Genomic DNA, 26,664 nt, shown 5'->3' on the forward strand with positions numbered 1-26,664 from the left:
GTGAGAACCTGGTTTATAGCATACTAGGCAGCAAACTCTATTTTTCATTACTTACATTCCATTGCAAGCTGGCATATAATATTGCGAGTTAACAAAGCTTAAAGTAGTCTCTTCTGATAAATCCTTGCCAGGGCTTTGGATGATAGAAACTGACCCTGGAGATATTTTTGCAAGAGCCAATAAACTAACAGTCTTGACCGAATGTCCTCCTCTCAGCCTTCCCCATCTCTCCTGTTGGTCTTATTCATGGTCACTGACATGAGTGGCAGCTTCTGCTTGGAAAGAGCTTTAGAAGGGCGGTAGTTTCCATAGCTTGCACTGTAGCCACTACAGTCATCTGGAAAAATTAAAAAATGTGAATTTCAACACGCAAGACCTATAGAAAAAAACTTTCCCAGTGATTCTAACATTTAGCCAAGTACACAAATGTACTGGGAGAACTGAGGTCACTTCTCACCTGCCAAGCAAACGTCTCCTCCCCACAATGTTTAAAGTAGAAATGTTTACTTCCAGTTAAACATATAAAAGACACTGCTTACTTTTGTTTTCATAAGTAAGGCATATAAATTGAAGGTGAGGTTGAAATGCTTCCAATATTAGAGGACCTTGTTCCAGAGGAGTGAAACTTGTTAGTGATTGTTAGAGGTCAAGAAAACGGAACAAGGGGAACGACAATTTGGGGTGTAATCACAGCTAATTATAGACAGCCCTTCAGCTCTGCCCTCATTTGCAGAGATATATCTTTAGTAATATTATATACATCCTACTAATTTACTTTCAAGTGGGTTTCCCTTCCAGGAACCAAGGAAGTGCTAAGTCCATGGTACCCAAGCAGGTAGGGAGCTGGGGGAAGAAAAGATCTGTAGAGTGGAATACCTGTGAAAGTCTTTTGAAGGTACATTCTGTCAAATAGTGACCTTAAATTAGATAATCTAAGAAAATAAAAGCATCACAGCTACAAAATTTCAAAATAGTTTTATTAGCAAGCTGTTTTAACAACAATCTGATTGCATTGGGAATTACATAATCCTTATCTACAGCTAAAAATAAATTCATATAATTTTTAAATATTTGCCTATGATATTAATTTGTAAAAATTCACTTTTTTTCTTCGAGGCGATGAAAATGTTTTGGAACTTCATAAAAAATGACTGCATAGCATTGTGAATATACTAAATGCTATGGAATTGTATAATTTGAAATGATTAACTTTATGGTATGTGAATTTCACCTCAGTAAAAAAACTTTTTGAAGTAATGTTACAAAGAGAAAACATGAAATCTGCATCTTAAAATGTTTCTAGATGGTAAAAATAAAAGTAAGTTTGTTCATATATATAAAAGTGTTCTGGAAGTACTTTAGAAAATAGTCCTCTGCATCTGATATAAGGTTCTGATCATATCTTCCCTTCCCATCCCAAGTGACTACTTAATTACAACCTCAGATCTTCTATTATGTCTGCCTTGAATATTTTAATCACTTTTTTCAGTTAGTTGCTGCAGCTAAGAATCCAGTGGATAGAAGCTTCCTCTTGCCATTCGGAGTTGGAAAGTGAAGCCCAGGTGCCTAATGCAACTGCCCATGGCCAAAAGGGTTAGCAATCTGGTTAATGTAAGAAACGTCTGGCAGGACTTAGCCCGTGGCTGCTCTCAAAGACAGGTGGACAAAGACTGCTAAAGAGATTTTGAGCTGCTGCATTCTTTGAACCTATTGCTATCAAGTGTTAAGACTGTTCAGGGTGAGCAGGTGGTTTGCAATTAACCCTCCCACTTCCTCTGGCAGAATTAGAAAGAGCTAATCTCTGCATATGTGTTGCAAGTAGTGGATTCTATCAGTCTTTCCACCTGCCCCTCTCCAAAATTCTTTGTTTAGCTGGGAAGAGTTCTGGCATGGCAGAGATGAATAGCTAAGTAGCTGGGGTTGGTTTCCTCAAGTGTGTCCTTGAGATGTGCTAAGCTACCAGACACTCCCCTGTTTCAGGAGCAATCAATCCTCTCATGGCCTGCCCTCCTCCCAGCTGTCTCCCTCCTCCCCGGCACGATTGAGAATATAAATTGAGTAATTATGAAATATACTCTGCTATTGAAATGCAATTTCTGGCTTAATTTCTTTTCTCTTGCACACTTGTGACATTATTGGAGTATTTGGCACTAATTTGTAGTATTTAATAAAAGGGAATTTAGAAAGAATGGGCATGTTTGACCCAAACTTCATAAAGCCTACCTTTGCAGTTCAACTTCTTACTGTTTCACAAGTCCTTGCTCCTTATCTCACAGATTCAGAGCGCTGACATTTTGCTTCCCTGATAAAAGGACCCAGTAATTTTCTTTCAAGAAAATTTGATGGCATATGACATTGTGATATACACGATTACATATGTTTGGGTGTCCCCAGGGAGGGCACTGGAATGTTTGACAATCTCACACATGTTTTTAGATGTTGAAGTTCATGAACTTTAAAAGACCAGGTGTCAAAATGGTTTTGTTTATGTGGTTTGGGAAAATTATTCTACAGTCCAAATGTAAATGCAACCTAGGCCATCTTGGTTTGTTGAGATATATGTGGGCTCTAATAAGCAATTACTTAATAAATTATTTTTTGATCACATAACTATTGCAACCTAAGATTTACTAGCAATGTTGAAAGTGGAAATAACACATAGCCGAGTTTCTGTTTGATTTTCTCAGTGTGCATCAAAATGCACCAAGTAGCCCCAGGTACTGAGGGTGGCGGGTTCGAACCTAGTCCCGGCCAAACTGCAACAAAAAATAGCCAGGTATTGTGGTAGTTGCCTGTGGTCCCAGCTACTTGGGAGGCTGAGGCAAGAGAATCGCCTAAGCCCAAGAGCTGGAGGTTGCTGTAAGCTGTGATGTCATGACACTGTACGGAGGGCGATAAAGTGAGACTATCTCTAAAAAAAAAAAAAAGAATGGAAAAGCAAATATACAACGTACTCAATACTAATATGAAACCAATAGATGAACAACTACAGGCGCATAGGAAAGAAAAACACCATTAAATTCAAAGCAGGAGGCTGGAGGAGGAGAGGAAGGAGAGAGGGGAGGTGGGAGGGGGATTGGTGGACTCTCACCTAATGGGCACAGCACACTTCCTGGGTGAAGGGCTCAACCACAACTTAGACTTGACCTAAAAAACACAAACAATGTAACCTAATCATTTGACCCTCATATTAATCTGAAATAAATTTAAAAATAATTATAAATGAAGAATACATAAAAAAAATTACATTTTCTAGTTGTTTGTTGCTGGCTATAGAAAAGAAATAAAATTTTGCATGATAATCTTAAAAAAAATGCACCAAGTAGTAGAATTACAAATACTTAATGAGTATAATAGCCCATATCCTAGAATCTACAGAATGTGATTAATATAGTCAATGATATACAATTAAATGACAATCAAGGCTTTAACTAGGAGCACATCATTTTATAAATTATTTTTTATTTGACAGCAATCCTTCTACATGAATCAGTAAGATAGGTTTTGGGATTCAAGATGAAAAATAACAAGTGAGTATGCTGAAATTTAATGGTGTATATTTTTTCCATATTGAGTCAACCAATTTTATAGGAAAGAACAGTGTTCGCCAAATTTAAAGAAAACAAATAAACCTTAAAATAGTATGGCTGCTTTGATTCACTTGGCTCTGAAATTTTCTAACCAAAGAAAAGAATTGGGTAGACATATATTTGTGGTGAGAACATAGTTTTCTTGTTTTATTTTGTTTTCTTCTCAGTAGATGTGATGAATTTCTTCTGCCATCATAATTTGTGCTGTTAATTGAATCTGTTAGAAGAGACAACCTATAAAAATTTGGGGGTGGGGTATGTACTTTTCATACAAATGCAGAGATTTAAACAAATGGAAAGTATAGGAGTTGACGATTCAACCTCCTAGCCAACAACCAGTAGCTTTAAGATTATTGCATATTTTTACAGGGGCCTAATTCTCCATGTAGGTTTTCTGTTTATTCTGATGTCTTTTCTCATGTTGGGGATATATTTTTTTAGAAATGTACACTAATTTTTCTATGGATTAATAAAAAAAAGCATTTTGTAAATTCCTGTTACTTGGTTTAGTGTGATCTATTTAAAATGACATGAAGGCTGCCATTGGGTTTTGGTAAGAAATCTGAATATTGGGAATGGCTGCTAAAATCACAGCTGAAGACTATGTATAATGTGAATGCTACTGTATTATCTAAATTATGGATATGAAAACTAAAATGTATTTATCTACACATGCTATAATAAATCTTAACAGTAACTGGTATGCAGAGAACATTTCCAAGGTAGTGCTGGCCAGACACAAGTCATTTGGCAGTAGCCTTCCCTAGTATATATTTTCAGAGCCTGTCTGCACAAAGATGCTGGCACGTTTACCATGATTTCTATTCCAGGTGATGGATTCCTATCCAAGTAAGCGAGTGACTAAATATTTTCCGGTGGAATCTAGGCACCATAAAATCACTGAAGCCAAATAAAAAACTTGTCGACCTTTCTAGAAAAGTAATTATAATAGCTTTGCATACCACTATGACAGAAGAAATATTTCCACTTAGATCACAGAATAATGAAATGGGTTGACTCTAATTAGAAAAAAAAGAGCAATGTGAATATGCTGCCAATGTTTTCTTTTATCAGCATTAATGAATGTCTTACTCCATTTTCATGAATTTCCAGAAAACTTCCTAATTATCAACAATAGCTAAATGAATGGATTTCATATCTAACTCCATCAAAGAAATCCCCAACCCCCCTGAAAACCTGAGCCATCATCACTTCAGCTGATTTATTTTACACAAAACCAGTTAAGGAATGGAACACTTTACATTAGTTTATTTGTGTTACCATAAGCAATTAGAGCTGAATATGCCTTCCCCAGCGATACAAAACGTGCATCTCCCTTTCTGGCAGCTTGTTTAAATTTACAACATAAAGCTAGCATTTCCATCTCCAATAAAATCCAAACAGACATTTAATTTTGGTGCATGACATTTCTGAGTAAAATAGAGCCAGCAAAAGCTCTCGGACAGCTCTTATTGTTCACGAATTTGAACAAATTGGGGGATCTGTGAATTTATAGCCAGGTTTTGCTCTACTATTGTTTAAAATACAGCACACATGGAAAACACGCCGTGGGTGTGTTGTAATTCAGCTTTAATGATGTAACACTTGGTTTCAGTCAATTGTTGGAGGGCTGTAAGTGACATTGGTTTTGTGCTTCAGACATTGCCTGTAACTTAGCAATTATAGTAAGGCTTTCAATAACGGTTGTTGGCGGGATATCCGCAAGTGAAGTCATAGCAATTTTGAAAGAGAAAGCTAATAAAAATACACCTGCCTTGTAGTGGAAAGTGAGCCTTTAATATCTCTGCTTTGAAGTTGGGCGAAGCCTTTGGTATTAACTAACAGATATTCTGATGAAGAAATAATCCACTGCCCCAGGGGAAAACAAAGGGTTGAAGTTCTAGCAGATTGCTATTTTCTAATCACCTACTTTTCAGTGACTTTGATATCATGAAGAGAGAGTAGATGACGTGACATTTTGTGAGTGCCCCAAAGATAGGACTATATTAAAGCAGATTAGTATGACTGTAAAGAAGAAGGCATGTCCCTATGCCTTAAAACAAATGATTCAACGAGGCATAAATAAACCTAGTTTTGATCATTTTTTCTTATTAAAAACTTTAGCATGATTAATAATTTTACATGTCAATATATCATTTCAAGATGATATTTAGTTTCAAAGTTGCTCTGTGGATTTTTCTTTTCTGTTTGTCTTTTCATTTGTTTCTTTTAAAATCATTTGCTATTGGTTTTTACACATAAAATGTGATAAGAAAATAGAAACACTTGTGAAACTACCTTTTATATTATCTGGAGCGTTCTGATCTCAGGAATCCCCTTGGTATCATAAAAATTTAACTCCTTTCCTTAGTGAATTACTTTGTTCATGCTGAAACTTGGGTTTATTTATATTCCATAGGAATTTAGTAGGAAATTTTAAATATTCAGACCACAATAAATGCTAACTATTGAGATCACTGGAGGAAGAGATATTTTAGGAATTCATACAGTAAGAATTTGGAAATTTTGCAAAGAAAAATGACTAAGAAATACCAAACTGCAATTAGTTTCACCGCTTTTCACAGACATTTATTGTAATCATTTTGGGAACTATTGATTGTGATATCTAGATTAGTGTAACATAATACACATAATGAATACTTTTCTAAGCATTTTAAATATTACTATCTTTTTATTTTCTTTACAAGTTAATATTTGAACTCAAAGGAGAAACTTTCTTTTTTTATTTGTATTTTTTTTTTTTCAAATTCAGTAGTGCATCTCTAAAGGGAGTATCAGGTAATCCAAAGGGTATACATTAGCACTTGTCAGAGCCATATTTAACATCAACATGCAAAACACATTGAAACTTACTACCAAGTTCAAAGAGATTATAAGGACTCTAAATCCCTTGTTAATGTGGTTAAAAAAAAAAAAAGTCATCCTCAAGATGTTTGTTTGTTGAGAGGAAGTCACATTTTATTTCTCATTTCTGAAATGGACTTTGATGTTTCTCAGGCCTGAAAGGATTTTTCCCAATTTATTTATGTTCAGTGAAGTGCCCTTACGTTAGTGAATAGCGTAGAAGAAGCTATGGGAGAGGGGGGAATGAGGGGAAGAAGGGTGGGAGTTTTCTCTGTAGAATTTCAGTGTGTAATCTGCATTTAACTTTAAAAGTGGATTGTTGTTGAGTCTTGACACCTGCTGGTATGAGTATCCATTTCAAGCTACAAAGTGGTGCTCTAATATAAATACCAGTCAGCTTGTTAAATTTTGTCAGCTGTATCATCACATTAGTGCAGGATATTATGGCAAAATAGAGTTCAGTTCAATTTTCTGGTTATACATTTGGACTGTAAGCTTTTCCTTCTAGTGTTTATAAAGACTTTCTAGTGCTAGAGAGATTTCAAATGAAGGGGAGGCAAAGCATAACAAAAAGAGGACCTGATCCTTTTGACTTTCGCATGCCCAGAAACGTTATGCGACATATCACATAATGTAAGATATTGATATGATTTTTAATATCTGCCAGAAAATTGGGATGTGAAAATGTTGGATTTTAAATATCAGTATGAATCCAAAAAAAGTGAAATGTATTTTCATTTTGCTATTGAATTTAAGTCATTTTGGTAAGTGACTTTTTATTTTGAGTAATATTAGATATTATTTGCTAAGCACCTCCCAAATGCCAGGCCCTTTCCTAGGCCCTTTATTTTATTTACTTTATCTTATTTCATATTAACTATTCTTAGAAATACAAGGAAAGTCTTATGGAAAGTCTTACAGACTATTTTGAATTTCTCAGGATCATCCAGCTAATAAATTGGGAAATCCAGATTCCAGGTCAGAACGGGCCACCTATAAACAAGGTGTGCAAGTAAATGGGGAAAAATGAAATAACATATCAGAAAGAAGATAGAATTCTGAGTACATCAAAGCAGAGAAAAATTGATGTGAAGTACATTGAATCCGGTGCCTGAAAATGCCGTCTCTTTTAATCTGATTTAGTGAATTTTCCAGATAAGACAGAACTTATCCTGAGCGGTACACTTAACAGTTGAGATTGACTCACTTTAAGTGCCTGTGGCGTATCACAACCAGGCAGAGAGTGGACTGCTAACAACAGAGGAAAGGGTCTGGATAGGGAGGAGGTTACCAGGGTCCAGTGACGGTGGATATCAATGAGCACCACTATACCTCCTGGAGTAGATAAGATCTAAGGATCAGTAGCGGAATAGAACTGAAGTTTAATGTTTGCTAACAAAAAATGTCAGCATCACTGTTAGTATGTACTCTTGTTAGGATTCCTGTTAGTATTTCTGTAGAGTTTGTACCATTTTATACTGTCCTTTAGGAACCCTGTCTCCTTCCATCTAACAATTTTTTTTGATACTTTATTTTTATTTTTTACTTTATATATATTTTTATTAAATTATAACTGTACATTGTGTACATTGATGCATTTATGGGTTCAGTGTACTGATTTGATATACAATGTGCTCCCTTCTTAGGGAAGAGTGGAAAGAGAGTGCAAAACTGTGCCCTGGCGGGTTTGGGGCATCACACGTGGCCTCTGGTCCCATTACACTGGCGTTACACTGGACTTAGTGGCATGGCAATTTTTAACTAAAAAGGAGGTTGGGAAATACAGTCTAGGCCAGTAAGAAAAGAGGAGAAAGAGGAGATGTTTTAGTGGAACACACAGTTTTAGCAACAAATTGCAAAAATCTATGTGGCAAGATAGCCGGTTTTGATAGTTTTCTATCCTTTTCCCTGCGTTTTAAGCAAAAGCCTTCTCTCTCTCTCTCTCTCTCTCTCTCTCTCTCTTTCTCTCTCTCTCTCTCTCTCTCACACACACACACACACACACACACAATTGTTGCAGCACCCACCCCAGATTTTTTTTAGGCACAGATAGTGTCCTACTCACTATATTTACCTCTTTATACATAATATTTCCTCACTTTATTGTTATATCAATTGAACTAGATATGTTATCCCATTCCAGTTATAATGGCTGAATAATAAATTGCTTAAAAACATTAGTGGCTTCAACAGCAATAATCATCTTTGCTTCTTACAGCTTCTGTTCAGAAATTCAGGAAGGGCTTAGCTTGGCAGACCCTTTTCATTTTTTTTTTTTTTACTTTGCAATTATAATCATCTACAGAGGGTGTCAAGAAAAATGCATACACATTTTGAACAAGGAAAAAAACTGTATTAAATTTGTAATAATATGTACAGATAACAAATGGTAAATACACGTTACATTGAGCACCTCTTGTAATTGCAGAAGTCAAATGTGACTTGAGTATTTCAAATTTAATATAGTTTCTCTTTCTTTAACAAGTGAAAATTCACAAGAATGGAGGAATAAACACCTTTATTCCATCCCAGGTAGGAACTGATTGATCAACACGTAAGTACACACTCAGACATAAATCTCAATGAAAATTAAGCTGGAAGAGTGGGGAGGAGGACTTGGGTATATCCACACCTATTTGGAATGATGCCCACTGTCTGTGTGGGGGCCACACTTATAAGTTTGACTCAATTTGGCGAACAACAAAGTATGTAAACAAAACACATATAACCACTAATATTCTAAGTTTTGAAAATATGTGCATGTATTTTTTCCACTCTCTGTATTGGCTGGGGATGAAGCTATTTAAAGTCTAGACTATATCTAGAAGACTCACTTCCAAAGCTAGGAAAAAGATACCAGCCATTAATGGGGTGGCCTTAGTTATTCTATATAGACCTCTCCACTTTTATCACCCAAGGTCCTCAAAACATGGTTTCTGATGTCCTCCAGAGAGAACAATCCAAGAGGCCAAGGGGAAATATGCAATACCTTTTATAACCTAACTAGAAGTCACATGCAAACATTTCCTCCAAAGGATTCATTGTCAGTGGGGCTAATAGACAGTCAATCATCGGAAGGTAGAGATCATTGAGATCATTTTGCAAGCCGATCCCTACACTTCCATTTGGCTTTCAGAAAAAGAAAATAAAGCTTAGAAGAAGGTTAAGGAAATTGCTGGAGTCAGTAGGTAACAGGCCCAGACCTGCACACATGACTGTCTGACTTTAAAATCCTGCTATTAACAACTAAAATATATTGTCTCTACAAGCAGATAAAGTTTTCCCCCAGAAAAATGTGTGCAACTGATGAACACAAACAGAATGGCTTCTGTAGAAATACAAAATAGCTCCAATATCAGGATGCTTAAATCAAAAAAGCTCAAACTTTCTAGTAACTCAGATCCAGAAATGACAACATTCATGACTGTCAAAATATTGTATTTTATATCAATACGTATGGATTGCATTACTAAGTCATTACTTTTGTTACTGTTTTGAGACAGTCTTGCTGTGTCACCCTGTCTAGTATGCAGTGCCTCATCATCGCTCACCATAACCTCCAGCTCCTGTGCTCAGGAGATCTTTCTGCTCAGCCTGTTGAATAGCTGGGGCTCAAGGCATGTGCCACCTTGCCGGGCTGATGGCTTTCCATTTTTAGTAGAGACGGGATCTCACTCGGGTTCAAGCTGGTCTTATACTCCTGACTTCAAGGAATCCTCCTGTCTTGGCCTCCCAGAGTCCTAAGATTAGGCTTGCTGTGAGCCACCCACATGCATGACCAAGTTCTATCTTTGGGATTGAAATTAGTAGAGCAGTTGGAGCTAAGTAAAGGCCGTATAATATCCTGTAACTGAATCTGCTGTATCCCAGCACAAATGATGCCCTAAACTTCTGTATGTTAATGATTGTTTTTCCCTCATCTGGCCATAAATGACTGGAGCACAAGATCCCTGTACGGTTTATTCATCAATCCCCTGATCTAAAGTGCAGTGCTTGATACTCCATTAACTTTAAGGAGCTTCAGCTCTGCTCTCTACAAGCTCAGCAAAGGAAAGGTGCTCTCAAAACTGGGAACTTTTTAGTCCAAGGCACCTGATTCCAAGAGATAGGTTTGAATGCCAAAACTGTCGGTTCCTAGCCGTACTCTTGACAGAGTTACTTAATCTCTATTTCTCTTTTTGTAAAATTTGTGAGGGATCTCATTAAATTTGAGGGGATTGAATATGACAATGAACAGAATATATCTGGCATAGCTGTCAATAAGTGACATCTTTTGAGTCAATAAGCGTTAACTGTATGACAAGGGCACCTGCTGAATCCTAGTTTATTCTGCCCTGATAGTACAGATATATTTGAATTGTTCTGTCAATTTAATTTAACTAATGTTTTTTTCTTCCAGCAAGTATTTGCCATTTGCCTGGTCCACGGCTGCCTGAGGGTAGGCAGCGTCCACTTTAATCACGGAGGGTTTCTCCCTGTGGACTATGCTTAAATTGGAGCTCCTCATCACCTCTCTTTCTAGATTTCTGAAATTTATAATAACTTATTTTAAGCAAAACCAATGATTTAAAGCATTGAAAATATTGTTGGAATGGGCATCGAGTATGTGCCAGGAATTTTCTTAGGCTCGCTGTATGTATTGAAAGAAGACAGGCAAGATCAAAGCCGTTAGGGAGTTTACGTTCTAGAAGAGAAAGGTTGACTACAGCAATAAGTTAACAAAGCAGTTGTCTATTTAAATTGCACATAGATATTATGGACCCCGTGTAGAGTATCTTACACAGTGATAAGTCGGATATGAAGAAGAATGAAGCCAAGGAAGTGGGTCAGGACTGGGGTACAGGGGAGCACGTGGTGTTTTCTGTGGACGCTCAGCAAACACCTGGAGGAAACAGAGAGCAACCGCACCTCGTTCTTTAGGTTACCCTCACACTTCCTCTTAGAGAGAGTTTTCCACAGCCTCCTCTGTTTATATGGGAAAGATCTTCTTTCCTTGCTCTTCCATCCCAAGACTCCTTCCTTAATTTGACTGAATTATTCAGTTTAAGATATAAGCTCATCGTTGCCTCCAGGAAGCCTCCCTCCTCCCTCCCTCTACCTCTCTACTTTGTACACCCCAGAGGGAGGTGACTCTACTGTGGTCTCCCATTGTCGTAGTGGTCTCTTTCCTAATCTTATTAAATCAAATTTCTTAATTGTCTAGTATTTATGGGAGTACAGCACTAATTCAGTGTCTCCTACACTACAGATGCTGAACCAGTGACCTTTACAGATGGGTGAATGAGGGTTTAGAGAGAGGCCCAGGCTCAGTCCATTCATTCCTGTACTTGCTACTTTTCCTTCTTGTATCCGGGTCCAAGTCCTCCTCTTGGTAGCCAAGTCCTTCTCCTATCTCAGAGTGGCCTGTCCCCTCCAACACTGATTCCTTTCTTTCACTGATCTCTAGCTTTGTTTTTCATTTTTAGATATCTTTTCAATAATGGCAAATACAAAGTAAAAGATAACAAAATAGAGATTTTGTAGATGAGTTCAAAGACATTTTTTCCCCAAAAAATAGCAAGTTGAGAACAACAGAGCCAAGTTTTGATGAATGTTTTAGGAACTTAGGTTGATCTATTCTTAAGCTCAAAGGCTCACTCTTTGCACAAAGACTTCGTAACAGAGCCTGGATTCAAATCTCTGCCTCCACAAAATTACAAATTAGTTGTGAGCTTTCAGCATTGATCCGACATAATTTACCTCAAGCCTAAAAAATGACAGAATTCTGTTCTCTGGAAAGCAGCAAACTTTCCAGCAGCTTATAAAAGCTTTACTATGTTGGTCCTAGGTTTTTAATCTTTTCCAAGATATTTCCTGGAAGTGTGACCCCAGTGTAATGATTGATAGCAAAGGAAACCAAATTTCTAGTTTATTTCTTCTCACTAAACCTATTTTACGTAGGAACCCGTCTTTTGTGATCACCCTACTTCCCAGAGACCTGAAGATGCAACAAAGTGATGGTGTCTGTTTTCCTCAATTCATCTCCTTATACTTTTGAACTTGATATCCATTACATAAGCTGATTATTGAGTTTTGTCACAGGCCCAAAGGCCACGTCTTCATGAGAAATCACGGCAACCTCATGTAAGAAATATGTATTATCAAGATCAAGAATGAATGTTTCATATGATCAGTATATTGAGAGAAGGGTACATAAAATGGAACTAGAATAACTTCAAGGGAATTATGGATCATTTTGGGGAGGCCTTTATGAAATATGTAGAATGAGAAGAAGCAGGTGCAAAAGTCAGGAGGCCCATGTGTTTTGTGGCATGAAGAATCTAGAATCAGGAAAGAGAACCCTCTAGAGAAGGAGCAATATCTATGTTTCATTACTTTACATTTTGCCAAGATACTACAGTCAAAAAATACCTAGCCTCCCCCACCCCCGTTCAGGTTTTACTAATTATATGTCATTTTGGTAAGTAACCAAACACAGCCACACGTAAGTAATGCCAATTATGCCATATAGATGCCTGGGCTCCATCTAGTGGTAAAAGGTCATTGTATATACTTATCATTTTCCCAAACTGCTCTTTCATTCAAATGTATTTAATACTTTCTCTTGTGACGACATCATAGTTTCATCAAGTTTCATATGCTTTCTAAGAGAGTACCATCCAAGGTTAAAAACTTGAGTTCACCATTTTACTTTGCACTACTTCTAATGAGAATATTTTATTTTCTCTGCTTTATAAAGTTTGACTTAAAGCCAGATGCTGTGGTGAGTGCATGTAGTCCCAGGTATTTGGGAGGCTGAGGCAGGAGGATCATTCAAGCATAGGAGTGCCCAGGACCAGCCTGGGCTACATAGGGAAACCTTGTGTCTAAAAACAATAACAACAACAACAAATAGTTACTGGAAGGAATGCTCATTTATATAGAATTTTATTCCCTTGGGTTATTTTCCTCTTTAGTTCTTATTCTTCTTTTAGTCATTAAAGGGAATAAAAACAAATGGCAGAACAATCAAGCTGAGATGTCATAAATTGCATTTTACTTTCACTTGTATACATCAACAATAACAAATCTCATTATGAAAAATATAATATTGACATAATAAAGAAACAACTATAGGATTCAAAAAGAATTGGGTAAAAAAACTTGGACAACTAGATGAAAGTCACATGTGAGATGGAAAGGTTCAATACTATATTTTCAGTTTAAGCATTTTACATTTCACATGGCGTTTTTGTGTCTTGATTTGTTTCTTGTTTCAGTAGACTTTTTTCTGTTTCAGTAGGTTTTTTTGTCATTGTTTAAGTACATTGTAAAGGGCCAATCTATGTTTAAAGTAGTGTCATTTGTGTGAATGGGTATGGAATGGTTCATTCTGTGCTAGATCACTTTGGATATATATTTTATGAGATAATTTAGTTTAAAAAATAGGTAGCATAAGCATTTTACAGTGAATTTTACTCTGAAATGCCCTTACATTATCAGTGATTAAACTATTGCAAATAAAATTATGTTTTAAATTTTACATATAAAATAATTAAATGTATGACTGTTAATATATAGAATTATGTGTGTATGTGAGAAAATAAATAGTAGCTATAGTGAATACAATTTCATGGCTTCTGATTTCTTTTGAATCAAAGTAGCATTGTAGATTTAAAATTCATTTCAGTTCAGATGCAGAATTCAAACATTACTACATAAAACCTACTATACATGTTCAGCACATATGTTTTCCTCAAGCAGTGAAATTATAGTCAGATGTAAGAAGCAAAGGTCATTAAAATCAAATTATAATTATCACTGAGAAACAATTACAGTGCTCCCCCTGTTCAAAGAGTTTTTCCTTTTTTTAATGTTAGGTAGCAGTCGATTTAAAAAGATCAAATTTATTTTTGGAATTCATAGGGAGCAGCCTATAAAGCGGTGTTTCTCAACCTTTCATATCTCATGGCACACTCAAACCTATAGCTAAGCTTCTGCCACACGCTTAAATTGTATGAATCAAAAAAAGTTTTAAAAAAAAGAATATACCTTTTTGATTTATTAACACAAACAAAATGCACCATGGCCATAAAATAAAACAAAACAATTGATTATATTTTGTAATAAAAAGATAGTGATTAAAATTTTTTAAAAAGCTTATTTGTATTTTTTTATTTTTCCATTATTACAATTTAACTTTTAATGAGATATCTGAGCTTGATGTGTTTTTTAGAATATATTCTTTGCAAGGTTGAATTTTGGAAAGGCATGCTCTTAAATCATCTTCCAAGGATTCTAGCCATGATCAATCTTTGTTTTTAATATTATTCATTTCAGAAAAGCTCACTTCCCACAAATATGACATTGAGAATGGAAGAAGTATTTCTATTGCCTTTTTGATAATATTTGGAAATTCACTCTTGAAAGGTTGTAATATCTGTTGTTGAATATTATAATTGCCATCCTCTGTCATTTCTTTTTTGTTGTTGTTGTTGTAGAGACAGAGTCTCACTTTATGGCCCTCGGTAGAGTGCTGTGGCCTCGCACAGCTCACGGCAACCTCCAACTCCTGGGCTTAAGCGATTCTCTTGCCTCCGCCTCCCGAGTAACTGGGACTACAGGCACCTACCACAACGCCCGGCTATTTTGTGGTTGCAGTTTGGCCGGGGCCGGGTTTGAACCCGCCACCCTCGGTATGTGGGGCCGGCGCCTTACCGACTGAGCTACAGGCGCCGCCCTCATCCTGTCATTTCTTATTTCTGTTAACTCTTCCTCTTCTGTAATATTTAAATTTGCTGATGTATGCTCACTTAAAAACAAAGGGACTTCTCACCCAATCCAGAGATATTATGTCAAGTGTAGGTGCAAGAAAATATTTTTCAAAATTTGTGCACAATAAATCTACAGTTTGTAAAATTAGTTCAGTAACATTTTATCCAGTTTTTAACTTTTCACTAATTCAAACATTTTGACTGCATTTCTCTTTTAATTCTTACCTTTAATGTCATTTTTCTCTAAAAGTATTAATTTTATCTGTAATGTGAGAATATTTTATGATTTCCCTGCATAGCCTTATTAAGAGTATTCAAACACTGAAATAAATCTGCAAGAAATGCAACTTTATTACCCAAGAGTCACAAAGTAAATTGCCTGACTTAGAATGTTGCACTTTTAAAAAGGTTGATACTTCTTTTAATTCATAAAATCTTGATAGAACTCTTCCTGGAGGTAACCCTCTCACTTCTGTGTACAGTAAGAGCTGCATATGAAAAGCGTCCTTTGAGGAACATAATTCTGCAAATAATCTTGATTGCAATGGCCTGCGTTGTACATAATCAATTTTTTTTTTTTTTTGCAGTTTTTGGCCAGGCCTGGGTTTGAACCCGCCACCTCTGGCATATGAGGCCGGCACCCTACTACTTTGTGCCACAGGCACTGCCTGTCATAATCAATAATTTTAATAGTGTCATCTAGGACCTTTTGTAATTCAAGCACTAATGATTTTGATGCTAGCACTTGTGTGTAGAAAAACACTGTCTAAAAATTTTTGGATTCTTTTCTTGCACAAGTGTAACAAATTCTTTTACACCTCTGGACATAGTTGGTGTTCCATCCGTACAAGTACTTACGCAGGAATTCCCTGACAACTTATTAGATTAAAGTAATTATTGATCAAATTGAAAATACCTTGGCCCTTTGTTGTTGTTCAAAGTAGTCAACAAAATAAAAACTGTTCTATGATTTTTCCTTTGTAGGCAAATCTACTGAACCCTAAAAGTAGGGGTTTACCACCCATATCAGTAGATTCGTCCAACTGAGTTGCAAACATGTATTCTTCTTTGAGGTGAATATTACTTGAAATTCTACATTTTCAGATAAATCCTTAACACACCAAGAAATTGTGTTATCTGAAAGCGAGTTTTTAAAATTTTCTTTTCATGTTCTTCTCCACACATTGTTTTTACAATTGCACGTCAGGCCAGTAAAATGACAGATTCTGCAAAGGTATGAGATTTCATTTTTCTGGCTATGATTTCTACAGTTATATAACTTGCTTCTTGGGCTTTATATGATATAGTTGGACGTATGAAATCAAATGATAAATAATCGTCATTATGTTGATGACTGATTGTTTTTTATATAGTTGGCAATGTATTGGATGAAGCAGGATTTAATCCACTGTCATCATCTTCTAATTTTTTCCTTACTAAAAACTTGTCAATTTTAATTGAATGCTATGTAATAGAAATTAAATTTGCCAAATCAAAAATAATAAAAATAAGTAAACAACTCATACTTTTTAAAAAGAAATACAAGTATTAATTAAATACATTTGGAATCAAAGCTAGAATTTGCAAGGTAATTGTGGCCAAGTACTTCACTATTTCAAATCCAGACAGAACTAGCTGATACAGACAGTAAGAGCTACACCTCCTTACTGCTTCAGGCACCAGGAGGGATTGCTGAGTCACACGGCTTCATTCACTTTGGATGATTTTGATACACAAGCGCGCGCGCGCGCACACACACACACACACACACACTTATCCATGTAGTCATCGGCAAATCCTTGTCAACTCACACCATCTGCTCACATGTCCCAAAACCTTATTTTTCAAGGCTACACCTCACCCACTTTAGAAATAAGCCAGTGTTAATTTTGTATAACAATAAAACTTTTATTTACCATAATGATGATATACTCACATATCAATTTAAAGAGGTTTTAATTTTGATATGCACGTTTATTCAAAAATAATTTCATTGATGATCTTTAACAATGTTTGCGGCACACCTAGGATTCTCTCACAACACACTGGTGTGCACGATGTTTGAAAACCACTGCTGTAAAGATTCACTATAGGGCAGCCCTCGGGAGGGGATGGGCAATGAAGGCCACACCCCAGGGCCTCCAGCCATACTGGAGTCAAACGCCAGGGAACAAAACAGAAAAGATGAAATAATTCCAGACCAAATGAACAAGATCCAAGAGCCCAAACCTGTAGGGAACATGACAAGAAAGGTCCTGCTGTAAGTGTCAGAACAACCTAAGACAGGCACTTGAACTGGTGGGCAAGTAGGAGAGAGAACCTCAGAATCTGGAATTTATAGGATGAGGAGCAGGACAGGAGGGAAAGAGCTGCCTGATAGCAACATCTAAAAATCCCAGACCCTGGCAGAATTCTCTGCCTCAGCTCTAGTGCATCTACCATCACTATTATTGCTTCTGTGTGAGAGTGAATGGGCAGGGCCGGGTAGGAGGCCAGCTGGGAGTGGGTGAGTGGGCTAAGGCTATGGGGTGATGATTATAGCTGTGAGATAGCAGCATCGCCCTAAAGCAGTCTTATTTTACTACATGTATCTTTATGATGCTTTATCTTAGTAACTGATAATATATACAGTAATTATGTGTATCTGTATTTCAATACAAAGTACTATATTAAAGAAAACAACACTTGGGAAAATAAAAGTGTTGACAGCAACCTTGAGTTTTTAATTTACCTCACTCTGTAGTAGTCACAGGAACAGTTACTTTTGAAGCACTTGTCTGCAGTTAAAAAGACCTTAAAGAAAAGAAACACATCTTTGGCAGCATTTCATGTCTGTGTTGAGAATTTCACCATTTGAAAATGATTGGAAAATCATATAATCGCCGAGTACAATATCATGGTGCTTGTTACCAGCTGCAAAGCCACCCTAAACCCAGAGTCTGGTGGTGGGCTTTTCTATCACACAGCCCTTCACTCTGGGAAAAGTCACAGACTTTTCTCGGCTCAAGAGAGAGCCTCTAATGATCAGTCAATCTGCACGTTATTTTGTGCCTGTATATTATAAGAGACTAGCAGTAACTTCGTGACTTACCTGGCTATGTTAGCAGTTTCTGTAGCGTGAAGTTGGAGATACGGCTGTTTAAAAAAGCAGAGCATAAAAAAACAACAAAAATCAGCACCATAAAACAAAACTCAAAAGATCAATACAGTTTTGACCACATCCCTCCTACCATCTCCATATGAAATATTTATATTGTGTGTAGTACATTATTACCCCTCCCAAGTTTTCCCTTATCCCCCTTGAAAGGAAGGTGGTGGGATGGCTCCTATGATATTTATTTTTTCCTCATGTGAATTCCTTTCATTCTTTCATATCAAAGAATTTTTAAAAAGAAAACAAAACAATACAAAGACACAAACAAGAACTTGAACAGTCAGAATAAATTTGTAACTATTGGAACCTTTTAGGTCAAATTATTCATATCTATTTATGGAGATTGTTCAGTAAACAAAACTATCTTGCTCTTAATCTATGAAAAACAAGATCATCTGTACTTACACATTTTCTTATTGTCTCTTTATATTGGAAATTGAAAAGAATTCTTGTTACCCAAGCATTATATGACTCTTTACAGCTGTTTATTTAAACATTAGCTGTGCCTAATTTCTATCTTTTAGTCACTCAAAATGACGTTCATGCTTGTGTCCCTAATACCTACTCTTTCCTTTCTTGATACAGATAATAAATCCCAAAAGAAGAAGTTCTCAGTCTTGGTAATTTGTCTCTTTATCTTTATACCTTTCTGTCCCACCCCCTTCCAAATTGGTGTGGCATATATCTGCCAACTTGTGGGGTCTGTGGCAATTCCTTTTAGTCCAAGTTTATCACAGTGCTTTTGATTTGTTAAGTTTTCTGATGATATATAGCTTGGTATTTCACTTCTCCTATGAGTCATATATTTCTATTTAACAAGGAAGCAATTTTTTTTTCTAACAATCAGAATCTTTTTCAAAAAGCTTAATCGCGGTTGCTTAGTTTATTTCCATTTTTGATAATTTAGAAAACCCATGAGGATGAAAATTTTATTGACTATTCCCCTAATTCTCCATTGTCATAACTCAAGATTTTCGGTTCTGAAGAATACCTCTGATATGAAGGTTAAAGAACAGAAAAGTAACCAGTTTATTAGCCTAGGGAAAATAATAACCAATCTACCCATATTTTTTTTGAATATCCTGGAGTTCAAATTACAGAAAAATCTTTGAAACGAAGTCTCAGTTCTCTCTGTCTTTCTTTTTTCTATTAAATATGAAAGTTGACTTCATTTGGGCAGATATCTTCTAGTTGTGGCAGTAATATATATGTTTAGAAATTTTTATATCTTGCACCCTTAAATGCAAAACTTAAAGCAAATTGTCTTATCTACCAGTGCAAACTGTTGAAATGAGAATCTGTTCTTTCTGTCTTGCTATTGCCTTCTATTCCCCGCCCACAATTTTTTTTTAACCATACTTAACCATTTGTTAATTTTTCGTTCTTGTTTGAAGGTGATGATTTACTTACAAACATTTGCCACCAACAGATTCTCAATATTTCTTGGTACCATAAAATACCGCACTTGTAAACTTGTAAACATGTAGTGCCAGAAATGTTTGGAATTGGGTATATTTTTGAGTTTTAGACATATGCATTTACAATATATTATGGAACATCCTTTGGGGGGTCTGTGGCTGTTCCTTTTTATTCTTTTTTTTTTTTTTTTTTACAGAAAAGTGTGTGACTTTTCACCCTAAATTGTCTAAATGAAGACTAGAAGTCAATTCCTTCTGTCAATTCCAGTTAAGTTTTATGCCAAGTCAGATAAGAAACAAAACAAAAAGAGTTGCACTTCTGAGCTTTCCAATTTCAAAATAGCATGAAAATAATTGCAAATTTGTATGAGATAATCTTCTCAGAGTTGTTTTTCTCTCTACTGCTTTCTCTATCTATTGCTAGGACAGAGTGGGTTGAGCAGGTTGGAGTGTAAATTTCCTACCAGAGTTATTTCAGACAATATGCCAAACAAAAACATATACAACTCATGAGACAGTTGAATGTTAATCATTTTAAAAAGTAAAAATTCAGTTATATAACCCAAATGTAAGATGTATTTGACCATGTTGTTAAACACAATTGTTTCTACTTGATCAGAAAGTAAGAGAAATGATTTTTCTAATTTGGAAATTTTTTTTCACATTCATTTGCTTATTGCATTATATATATGTGTGGGTATATATATGTATTAATATATAAATACTCTGTGACATCTATAATCTCAATTTATGGTGGCTGTCAGTTCACTTCCCAGTAAATGAAAATTGAGAATGCTAAGCTTCTCTGAAAAGCTAACCACTTAGAAATTAAACTCTAAGTTTGCATTTAAAACTCATTTTTATTTTGCTTCCCAAAATTTAAAGTCCTGTTTTTCACTTTTTATATATTTCATCATAATCTATTTGAAATATTTAGAAGCAAAATCTCTAAAAATTTTTTGAAATGGTATAAGAAGTCTTGGGAAAGAATCCAGAAATAAAAATGTTCACAATGGATGGTGACTCTGGTATAGTTTCTTCTGGCTACTCCGAAGACTTTAGTTTTGGGTCTGCAGTTTCACTAGGATTTATCCACTTTTACATTTCTTTTTATTTATCTTATTTAGGATTCTTTGTGTTTCTTGAAATTATGAACTAATTTTTTTGATTAACTTGAGAAATCTTTACCTTTAGTTTCTTCAAATACTACTTCTGTGGTATCCTGTTTGTCCTCTCATACTTAAGCTCTAATTACATGTATTTAAATATGCCATTATTGTATGTTTTTGTCATTCTTTCTCTTCTGTCCTCCCAATTCCACTCCCGCCCGGGTCTCCCTCTGGGTTGTTTCTTCATATTCTACTATGGTTGTGCTCATTTCACTTCTGTCTGATTTGCTCCCAAAGAGCCCATTGAATTTTTAACTTTTGTTGTATTTTTCAGTTCTATAGGATGTAGATAGGCCTTTCCCCAAATCTTTTATGTATCATTATACCATTTTCTGCTTTCAAAACTAAAGCTTAGTGTATATATCCTCTAAATGTTAACATTATGTATCTATAACCTGTGTCAAGTACTGTGATTCCAAATTGTCTTGGAAGTACTTGTGAATCTGGTCTGTTGTCTATTATTCCTTTTGGTTCTCATTCAAGGACACTTTCATTCTTATCTTTCTGGTAATCTTTGATTGTGTGATGATATTAAATTTAAAGGTTAATTTATAGAAAAATTTGGTGTCCTAGCAAAGCATCCCTTTCCACCAAAGAGGATCTTAAATTACAATTGCCAGCATCTCTAACAATCCATGTAACTCTAATTCAACTTTGAGACATGAGATTTTCTGCCCATGGGACTCCCAGCCAAGCTTCAGAGTATATTTTCCTTGTTTATGTGTTTTATCTCCTACTGGTTGCTCCTTTGAACGACTCCAGACTTTGCCTGTGGCCGCCTAGCTTCTTCCAGTTGATAAATGGCATGAGTGCAGAGCGGTCTTGGCTGTTAAACTTGCCTCTCTGGATTTCTGTTCTCTCCTATTTCTTATTTTGGTGCTACATTGGTATTCACTGATATCTCTCAGACATATTTTGAAGTTATTTTATCTCACTTGTTAAAGTACCCTGTTTCCCCGAAAATAAGACAATGTCCTACTATAAAACAATGTCTTATTTTAAGGTGTGCTCTCAAACATGCGCTAGGTCTTATTTTCAGGGGACATCTTATCGTTTCTATAGGTAGGTCTTATTTTCGGAGGATGTCTTATTTTCAGGGAAACGGGGTAGCTTTATTAAAGGATTTGGTTACCAAGATTGCCATTACACAAAAATAAAATCTTGTCATGAGGTTTCAATAATTAACTTTGCCAAGAATAGAAATGAATAAAAGAAAGCTATAGCAGGACACGGCTAGTGGATAAAAAGGAGGATGAAAAAAAAAAGACTCAGTGAAAGATTTTGGGAATATTCAATTTTGAAAATAGAATGATGGGATCATAAAAGGCAAAGGGAATTTCAAGAAGATGTCAATGATTAACCTGTGAGAATGCTCTAATAGGATTAATACTAAGAAAAAGGTGATCAAATTTTGTAATGAGGAAGGCATCAGAGAGCTTAAGGTGGACAGTTCTAAGAAATAATCTGACTTTAGAATTTTCAAAATATTTGTTAATTGAAAAGCATGTTTAGAAATGTCTTTAAGAGAATGGGTAAAAGCAAATAAAAATTGAATCAATGTAGTATTATAATTCTAGTGCATGTATTTTTAAATGTTTAAATTAAACTATACCATGATTAAATTAAAATTATTATTTTTTTTCATGAATAGACATCACTGTTGATATTTACAAGATCCTTGCATTAAGTTTGGAAGAATGAGGGTATTAGGTCTTTCCTATTTTTCTTAATTTCCTGATAAGAACAGATACTACACTTGATCTTAGCCAAAAGGCCAAGCAATTGTTTCTTAATTTCTTAATATTTAATTTCTATGAACTCATGGGTCACCTTTTGATACTAGCTTAATAATTGATCACAGTAATTCATTTCAGTGTGTTTAGCATTGAAGATTAGTAAGGCATTTCTACCTTAAACTGATTCATTTAAATAATGCTATTTTGATAGATATGCTATACCCCCATTCCCAAGATGTTGTCTTTTCAGCAGAAACCAGAACTTGATTACCTCTTATTGGAATAGCACTCATATAAGAGACAATTCTAAGACTTCATAATCATTTTTACTTATACGTAATAAAAATATAAAACTGTATGGACTAGCATTTCAAGATTAGTAAGGCATTTCTACCTTAAACTGATTCATTTAAATAATGCTATTTTGATAGATATGCTATACCCCCATTCCCAAGATGTTGTCTTTTCAGCAGAAACCAGAACTTGATTACCTCTTATTGGAATAGCACTCATATAAGAGACAATTCTAAGACTTCATAATCATTTTTACTTATACGTAATAAAAATATAAAACTGTCTAAATTATTTCCCCATGAAAATTAGTCAATGTTGCTATCTATTGAATATTGCCATTCTCTTATTGGGTGACAATTTCTTCTCTGCTGCTTGCTATACCAGATACTCATAACAAATCACTTCTGGATCTATGTCTGGAAAGTAATGAATGAAAGAATGTCTTCTGGGATATTTTATTTTACTATTAGTAGCTGTAATAATAATGTGTTCATGTTCACTCCAATCAATCTCTAAGGGGATTTAACAGGTGTTTAAAACGCTATTAGGTGTTTGGAACAACTAATAGGTTAGGAAACATCTTTTATTACAAGATGGTATTGTACCCAGTAACACAAATGGAATTTGAACCTCTTTGCCTATCCCCACTTCTGATTTAAAGTATCTCAAGAATGGAAGAAAAAGTATCCAATGTACTCAGCCCTACTATGAAACTAATTGATGGCTTTCACATGAAAGCTATAACTCAGTTATAACCTAAGAATAGGGGGAAGGGGGAGAGGGAGGGGAGGGAGGGAAGGGAGAGGGAGGTGGGCGGAGGGAGGGTGATTGGTGGGATTATACCTGCGGTGCATCTTATAAGGGTATATGTGAAACTTAGTAAATGCAGAATTAAATGTCTTAACACAATAACTAAAAAAATGCCAGGAAGGCCATGTTAACCAGTGTGATGAAAATGTGTCAAATGGTCTATAAAACCAGTGTATGGTGCCCCATGATCGCATTAATGTACACAGCTATGATTTAATAAAACAAAAAAAAAAAGGGCGGCGCCTGTGGCTCAGCGGGTAGGGCTCCAGTCCCATATGCCGGAGGTGGCGGGTTCAAACCCAGCCCCGGCCAAATTAAAAAAAAAAAAAAAAAAAAAAAAAAAAAATAGCCGGGCGTTGTGGCGGGCGCCTGTAGTCCCAGCTGCTCTGGAGGCTGAGGCAAGAGAATCGCGTACGCCCAAGAGTTAGAGGTTGCTGTGAGCCGTGTGACGCCACGGCACTCTACCCGAGGGCGGTACAGTGAGACTCTGTCTCTACAAAAAAAAAAAAAAAAAAGAAAGATAGATTACTCTATTATGATTTATTCTAGTCTACATTTATTTTATGTCCCAACACTAAATATAAGCATCTGGTTTTATCTAGACATCTGTCAATGGTCGTGTTACATTCAAATAAACTTTTACAGTGTCTTGGGATTATGGAATTGACTACTTTTCTGGGTCATAAATGTATGCCTTATATATGTTAGATATAATGCATATCTACAGTTATCATCAAAAATAATTTTAAACTAAAGGGTGAATATTCAAGTTAATATTGATGCCTAGCATACTGGAGTGTTTCCCTGATGTGTATGAAACAATGCCAGATTTTATAAAGTTGAAAGTCAAAGTTACTGATTTGAGGGTGGAAATCCCAAAGAAGATTCTTTTGACAGATTATGGGGAAAACACACTAGAAGCCTTTTTAAAAAATGCTTATATTGTAATAATGCTGCTGTGGATTGGCTTGATGTAGTCCCTTGTGCGTATGCTCATCCTGCCAGTAATAAAGAGCAAAGAGTTGAATATTCTCTTCACTGTATTTAAATGTAATTTTATTACCATGAAAATGGAGTGCCACTGGCCTACAGTGAAGTAAGCTATCTATATATTGCCTAAAATAATAAAATAATTTAAGCGTATGTCATATGATAGCCCATTAACCTATAAAGTGGGCTGATATATTCAGTTACAAAGAAATCTAATTTGTAACTGTTGTCCTGGGATTGTTTTTGCTAACCATTACACAGTTAGAGTTGAAGAGTTATTTTTCACATTAACCTATTGAAGACTTACAGGTCATATAACAAAACACTAGCTTTATTGAGATCCCCCTTACTTAGTTATCTGAATAATGAACATTTTTGCATATTTATTGGGAATGGAAGTCTCATACGGGGCATATTGTTTTGTCCTGGAGCATTTCTGTACCAAAAGATAAAGAGGCTAAATGTCCTGTGCCAGGCTTCTCACATCCACTGGGAAAGTTTGCTTTAGACTCAATGAATACATCTTTGTCTCTCCCAGCTTTCAGAGTCCACAAGGTTTACTCCAAGATCATGGTGGTTGTGAGACTGATGTTCCCATTTCCTTGCTGGCTGTCAGTTGGAGGCTGCTATTGCCTCCAAAAGGACCCATCCAACTGTTGCATTGGGCCCCTACATGTTGGAGCCAACAACAACATGCCAAATCCTTCTCACTCTTGGAATCTCTATGATTTTCTCTTTGTCCATATCTTTTTTTCCTCTTCTGCCTCTAGCCAGATAAAGTTTATTTATTCACTGCTTCTGAGGGCTAGGTTGCTTAAATTGGGTCTGTCACAATAAATTAGGTCATCAAATATGAAATGTCCAATTTCAAATCAAGTTTAGCTTTATAGTCAAACAAGAAGCAGTATAATTCATCAAAATACGTGCCTAAACTATCAACATAGTTTTGCGATCTTAATGATAGCTTGTTTGTGCCAGCAGCACAAAAGCCTGGAGAGCAAGTGGTGATAAAATTGTGGAAAACATTTTCCTCAGCTTGTTTAGAATTAAATATTTTTCCTTGCAAGAGGCGTTTCAAAGCCTGGAAAAAGGTGTGACTAGTTGGTGTAAGTTCTGGTAAATACAGTGGCTAACTTAAAGTTCCCAAGTCTAGTTTCTGCAGTTTGAGAACATGGTTTGTATCACAGGTGGTTGAGGCTTATGTTACAAGAGGATTGGCCTGTTCTGTTCACCAAGCTCAGCTGCTTAATCACAAGCATCCTGAGCATTTCATACAATTGGTTGCCGTAGACATCTCCTGCAATTGACCAGATTTCATGAAGCTATACTGGATAATACCAGCTCTGGAACAATAAACACACACCATTATCTATTTCTGATGATTATTCAGTTTTGGGTTGTGTTTGGGGACTTTGTCTTCATACAGTCATTGTCCTGAACGCTTGTGATTGTTGAAAAGAATCCATTTTTCTCCTCACGTAACAATATGGTGTAGAAATGGTTCATCTTTATGATGTGACAGCAAAGAAAGGCAAGCTTCAAGACAATTTCTCTTCTGATGCTCCTTTAATTCATGTGGAACCCAGCTATGCAGCTCCTTTACCTGGAAAATTTGTTTCAAATTGTTCAATATTGTTGGAAAAGTAACATCAATCCTTGTCACTAATTCCCTGTAGGTTGAGCTTGAGCTGGATTAACTTCTACTATAGCTTTCAGCTCTCATTATTGTCCACCTTGGTTTCAGGTCGCCCCTGTGGCTCATTTTCAACATTGAAATCATCAGAATGGAACTTCTCACACCATCAACATCCTGTGTATTTATTAGCTACACCCTGCCCAGACACTTTGTTGGTACATATTTCAAGCTGTCTTTGCTGCATTGATT

General features: G+C 35.9%; 1 protein-coding gene and 1 pseudogene across 3 annotated transcripts in view; one reads left to right on the forward strand and one right to left on the reverse strand.

Moving 5' to 3' along the window:
* AGMO (alkylglycerol monooxygenase) overlaps positions 1-26,664 on the forward strand; it is a 345,189-nt gene that overhangs the window by 215,934 nt on the left and 102,591 nt on the right. The window contains exons 13-14 of one of the 3 annotated variants that reach the window (XM_053553826.1): positions 3,473-3,530; positions 12,396-13,616. The exons of 1 other annotated variant lie outside the window; for it this stretch is intronic. In XM_053553826.1, coding sequence (XP_053409801.1) covers positions 3,473-3,496 — 24 coding nt within the window. In that variant the 3' untranslated portion in view covers positions 3,497-3,530; positions 12,396-13,616. Of the gene's footprint in view, positions 1-3,472; positions 3,531-12,395; positions 13,617-26,664 lie in introns of those variants that run through there. One more of the 3 variants, XM_053553827.1, reaches the window with a different exon arrangement.
* LOC128560686 (uncharacterized) lies at positions 22,632-22,735 on the reverse strand (annotated as a pseudogene).

Source organism: Nycticebus coucang, chromosome 11 (genome assembly GCF_027406575.1).
Source record: "Nycticebus coucang isolate mNycCou1 chromosome 11, mNycCou1.pri, whole genome shotgun sequence".
NCBI classification, from domain to species: domain Eukaryota; kingdom Metazoa; phylum Chordata; class Mammalia; order Primates; family Lorisidae; genus Nycticebus; species Nycticebus coucang.